Genomic DNA, 6,000 nt, shown 5'->3' on the forward strand with positions numbered 1-6,000 from the left:
GAAGGAAGAGAGAGACACAGTTTTTTTGGATTATATTTGGAAGGTTGAGGGAACTCATTCTAGATGATCTAGATTTCAGTAAGATTGGAGTCTAGATTCACTGCCCAATAGGAGGGAGACAGGAACTGATGGAGACTGGGGAAGCTTGGAATAGTTACTGTTTAGATCTCAGGTCGAATTTAGTTACTAACATAAGCAAAGGCCAGTTTAGAACAAATTTCGAGCCTGAATTGATAGTACTTTAGCTATTTTCTCTTTATATTTCTGTACTGTTTGATCCTGCATTGGGATTAAAAACAAATAAAAAGTAGGCTATGCTCGCAACTGTAACACCATTTTTTTAGAAGCCTCTGCGCCTAAAGAGCCAAATGGAAGAAGCAAATACATAGGCTGAAGCACAAAAGAAGAAATATGAGGCAGAGGTCCAAGTAGAATGACAGCTGTGCACCTATGGAACCCACAGGAGCAGAAATAAGAAAAGCTGGAGGCCAGGGTGCTGGTACAGATTGTTAGGCTGTGCTCAATCTAGAAGTTGTCTCAGTGCATCTAGAACATTCATTACCGTCAGATCGCTGTCACCACTTTTGAGAGTTCTACCTTGCTGACACCAAAACATTCTTTGATTCTTCAACCCAGCCCTGCTGTCAAACGCTCTACCCCCTCAACCTGGATCTGTGACATTCTGGACTAGTTCTGTTCTCAGTTTTGATAGAATGTAATAGTAATCACCCCTTTTATGTCCTAGCTGAAAGGAAAAAAAGAAACAGATCATAAAATTTGCTCAGATCTTAAAATTAGTAACGGAGAATATAAACAGATAAATTCTTTCTACATCATGTTTCCTGTGGCCACTCTGCCCCTGCCCAGGTGCACCAGGCTGCCTTCAGCATTCACTCTCCTTGCTCCTTTTCACTCACTCCCTTAGTGTATTGTTTTGTCTTCATAAAAATACCTTTCTCTCACCTCTGGCCATAGTGGACATAACCATTTTAAAGCCCTCAACTGTGAAGGGTTGAGGTTATAAGGGAGAAGAGGCTCAAGGGAAATTTTTTATTCACTTTAACAATTATTTATTGAGCTCCTGCTGTGTGCCTCTGTTAAGTTTTTCTAGCTGACCCAACTTGAGATCAGAGGCCTTGATGGATTTGTATAGGCCCCTTGTTTTCCTAGTTGGAATTCTCAGCAGGAACCATGAGGTGAAGAGTATTTGTATAAGTCTTTACTCCCTAGTAGTCTATAGGATCATATTATGATCAAGTAGAAACTCCTTTTCCCTAAATGTCACCAGGGTTCCTACATGGCCCATATGCCTGTATGTGCTGCTAGCCCATGGCTGATGTGTCCCTAGGTTGTAGACCTCTCCCCAGTGAACTGGTTACAGCATTTGTAGAGGGGTGCTTCACAGATAAAGCTGCACAGAAGAATCAGTTAGTCCACTTAAAAAAGAAGAAAAAGAAAATGCCCTCTCCACATTGCTATTTCTGGGACTAGGCCACTAAAGACCATGCTTTTGATAAACTCCTCAGGAGCTTTTTTTTTTTTTTTTAATACAGCAGGCTTAAAAACACTAAGTGTATTTATATATTTTCTCTGCTTTTCTGTCAGTGAGGTTGGTCTTTTGTTTTAGGTTTCGGTCATTTGTTTCCTGCTCATGTTACCTAAGATCATACCCCCCTTTAAAATGAACATGAGTCATTATGTAGTTGCATATTTGTGTACAAATAACATGCTCAATAAAACACAGAATAATTGGAAACAAATTAGATGAGCTGAATGCACATTTAGATGGTGCTTAGCTATTTATCCTCAAATTTAAATATCTTCAATATTTCCCAAACAAGACAGGGTCCATTGTGTGACTTAACTGCCCACCGAAATCTCACTTGCCTTCTGCCTCTTATATCTTCAGGTGACATGTTTTAACCATAGGACAGGTTTTACCATTTGCTGATAGAGCTTTCTGCTATGGCACTCCAGCCTCATGGCTGATGTTTTAACATCTCTGTCAGCCAGAAGAGCCATTCATACAACTGTGGTTTGTTAAGTCCTTGTCTTCTACCATATTGAAGTATTATACCATCAGCATGTGCCATCTACACCAGAATGGGTGACTCCCCATTGCATAAAGACAGCTTGCAAGGAGTCATCAAGTCTTGGTCAATAGAAATTATATGTCTTTGCATTTACTCATGTAAACTATACTTATTAAAATAATACTGGAAGGAAAGTTCACTAGTTATTGTGAACTTCTGGCACACTCCACATGGCTTAAAATGACTTTGTTTTTGAGAAGGAGGTTGTAACTAGCTGTTGAGAACTATTTGTGGGCTAGGCCTGTCTCCCTTTGTGGGCTAGGCCTGTCTGTGATCCCTCACAAAGGGGTCTTTGACTTTCTTTCTCTTCTAGACTCATCCCACACAGACTGCCTTTCTCTCCAGTGTTGACCTGCACACTCACTGCTCCTACCAGATGATGTTGCCAGAGTCCATAGCCATTGTTTGTTCCCCCAAGTTTCACGAGTAAGTACATGGGAAGTGGTTGTAGGGGTTACAAGGAGATAGTTGCAGGGAGGAACTTCATAGGAAAAGATCTATATTCCTAAGACCTGTCGCTCTATAAATATACAAATTGCTGGTATTAATTTGCTGTTCTCTAAGGCTTCCTTTTAAGCCCCATATCCTGTGCTTGTTTAGAAATATATCTAAGCCATGACTTAGGTGTTCTCTAAGGAAGGGACATAAAAAATTTAAAATGTTTGACTTGAAGCAGTAGGAATTTCAGTAAGTTGGTGACAGGTTAGAGACTTTGAAAATTAATTGTCTCAGAGTTCTTTTTCATTCCAAATCCTGTTATCTATTATGAATTCTCCCAGCAAAACTAGTGTGGCAAAGGTGACTCATTCTCTAATGATTCTCTCTAATCCAATTCATTCACTAAGTGAAAACCTATGAGCTAGCATACTTATGAAGCTGTCTCAGAATGAACTCTCCCCTGGTGTGTGTGTCAAGGGTTGGTAGGGGGGATACCTTTGCTTGATTCTAGACCTGCCTTTTCTTCTTTCAGAACTGGTTTCTTTAAACTAACTGACCATGGACTAGAGGAGATTTCTTCCTGTCGCCAGAAAGGATTTCATCCACACAGCAAGGATCCACCTCTTTTCTGTGTATGTATCTATGTAGAGGAAATCAGGGCTGTCTTAAACAGGGAGAACAGTCAGAACTGAAGAAGTGCCATGTCAGCCTAGAAGATGAAACTTGTGGGTTACCTTTTCAAATCTTCCTAATAAGGATATATATGGGAAGCAGTATAGGATAGGAATGAATTAAAGTCACAGCCTAGCCTTTTAATGACTCTGCTTTACTTAACAATTCTAAACCTCAACTTTCTCATCTGTAAATGGGGGTTGACAATTTTTTTTTTAAAGTAAGCAATAATAATACCTACTTTATAGGGTTATTGAAAGAATTAAACGAAATAATGTATAGTAGCTGGATTGTTACATGTTAGTTTTCTTCATCAATATCCATTTACCAAGCCTTTGCTTCGGTAAGAGGTTTGAATTCAAAGCCACTTAAGATAGATAAAGTATATTTGATTCTTGAATTCTGCTTAAATAATATTTTATGACCTTGAGAAGTTGTTTTTCCCAAATAAAACTAAAAAGTTTCAGTGACTGATAAGTATGTCTCAGTGTGCCCCTTAAATCTAATGTAAATCTAAGAATTAGAAGAGAAATCTGAGAATCAGGGAGAATCTGAGAACTGACTTTAAGGATGGTTGCATACAAGGGTGTGGGGTATATTTCATGAGACTAAAACTCAGACTCAGAGAGTAACAATTTTCCGCTGAATGTGGGAAAGAACTTTCTGACAGATCTGTTCAAAGATAAGTTAGTCGTTAGAATGTAATAAATGTCTAAGGGCCAGAATGTTGAAACAATGCACAATTCCCCCAAATGCCCAAGTTTTCAGTGGTATAGTCCCCTTTTCATGCCCAGAGTGAGCATTCCCATGTGAGAAGTATATTTTACTATCTGGTTGACATAATAACCCCAAAAGCTGTAATGAAGGCAGCAGTTCTTCTAAATAAATGTACATTTTATGAATCATGCTGTGATATAATATATTTGCAAAATTAAGCTATGTAGACTGATGTTGCTTCAGGCTACACTTAGGGATTTGTGGAAGTAATGAGTCCCAGGCCCCTGCAATAATGCCATTTAAGAGCAGTCTGGCTTCTAGGCTAGGAACTACTTGCCAGAAGGAGCTTTATTTTTTTCAGGTTGAGCATTTTAAAGAAAGGGTTTCTTTAAATGTGGAATTCTCCCTTTCTTTCTTTTTTCTATTACAGAGCTGCAGCCACGTGACTGTTGTGGAGAGAGCAGTGACCATCACAGACCTTCGATGAGAGTTTGACTCCAAGAACTATAAAACCATATCAGTGTACTGTAGCCCCTTAACTTAAACATTCCAGAGAGCTCTGGAAACTTTTTTACACAGACTAGAAAGTGAGTATCACCCTGGGGGAGTACTGATTTTTCTGTTTCTGGTTTAAAAAGAAATAATTGAATATATTTTTTAGGCAAGTCTCAGAAATAGCATCATCACACTACAGTAACTTTTCAAGTGTGCCTATAATTAAAAAAATAAATTGAAAGAGTGGTATAAGTGAACACTCTTAACCCTCCATTCTAGAATCACCTGTGTTAACATGTTTTTCCTCTCAGCTGTCCTAATTTCTCTCCCAACTTGTTTGTTTACCTTTGAACTAAGTAAGGGAATCTATGCAGAAATTTGGAAGCCATTTAGAAAATCTTTGGGTTTTCCTGTGGTTGATGCCAATATTAATGTAGCTTATTTATTACAAGGGTGAGGAACACTTATATCTAACCAGAAGGCAACACTTGAAAACCCTGAAGAATGAGCTTGTCAGGAATTATTATTTAACAAATCTTTTAAGATATTTTTTCTTCTACAATAAAATTTAAAGTAACTTATTTATTACTTATTTGTGTGTGTGTATGTGTGTGTGTGTGTGATCTGTTTGAGCAGGGATTGTCTAAACAGGCTAGCTAAAAGGTATGGTTGTTTGGAGAAAGGTGAGGAGATAATGGAACTGGAGAGGTACTGACATTGAACTGTGTCCCAGTTCACTTTTAATTGTCTAATGTTTTTTGTCTGTCGCTGTCTCCCCGAGGTGTGAAGGCATCTCTGTTACTTTGGTGCAGTCTCAATTGGGTCATTCCATTCACTTCCTCCTTAGGTCCTGAAAACTTTCAGCTGAACAAAATAGAGTCTTTATTTGAAGTGCCAGGTTACATTCCAGATAAATCATTACAGCCCCTAGCTGCCACCACACCCTACTAATTTTATTGTATTGGCTTCTCTGACTTAAGCAAATCTAAGAAGGTGTTTGAAGCTGCAACTGCTTTGGTGTTTTCTTTTCCATGAACTGAGCCTAGTGTTCTAATGTGGCCTACAAATAATGGTATTGTTTATGGCACTGAGATCAGGAGAGTAATGCCTTGAATAAGAGGAGGGTGATTTTATATCAAAATTTTATGGGGGGAGGGAGAAATCTATAAATGTATGAAGTTTTGCTTCATTTTTAGATTTATGTTGAATATATTCAATCTTTATTGTTTGAGTTACTAGCCCATGAACTTTTCTTGAAAAAGCCAAGTCTCTATATTTTTCTTTTGAGTTCTTAACTCCTAAGATGTCAGAAAAATTTTACTCTGCAGTTTGGTAAGGTAGCTCTCCAGAGCTACTCAAGTACATGCTTACCTGCTAGGCTGAGTGGGGAGAGAAAGGGCACCATTGGCTGCATCCCACTGGCTTCAGAGGCACAGATCTTACTTTCTTTCTTTTTTTTTTTAAGATTTATTTTATTTGTGCATACAGAACTGAGGTACAGGCCAGAGATGCAGGGACGGTGAGAGGATTCACCAGAGACAGAGTGCAGAGCAGAACAGGCCGACTAAAGTACTCTGCTGAGGGG

At 38.7% G+C, this 6,000-nt stretch overlaps 1 protein-coding gene across 1 annotated transcript in view; it reads left to right on the top strand.

Moving 5' to 3' along the window:
• The window catches only part of STAMBP (STAM binding protein), a 28,238-nt gene extending 23,242 nt beyond the window's left edge, over positions 1-4,996 (top strand). The window contains exons 8-10 of the mRNA XM_004691534.2: positions 2,407-2,519; positions 3,064-3,163; positions 4,351-4,996. Of these exons, the coding sequence (XP_004691591.1) occupies positions 2,407-2,519; positions 3,064-3,163; positions 4,351-4,407 (270 nt within the window). The 3' untranslated portion in view covers positions 4,408-4,996. The remainder of the gene's footprint in view (positions 1-2,406; positions 2,520-3,063; positions 3,164-4,350) is intronic.
• Positions 4,997-6,000: the final 1,004 nt, after the last annotated feature.

Source organism: Condylura cristata, unplaced genomic scaffold (genome assembly GCF_000260355.1).
Source record: "Condylura cristata isolate star-nosed mole 26May11 unplaced genomic scaffold, ConCri1.0 scaffold00031, whole genome shotgun sequence".
Taxonomy (NCBI): Eukaryota; Metazoa; Chordata; class Mammalia; order Eulipotyphla; family Talpidae; genus Condylura; species Condylura cristata.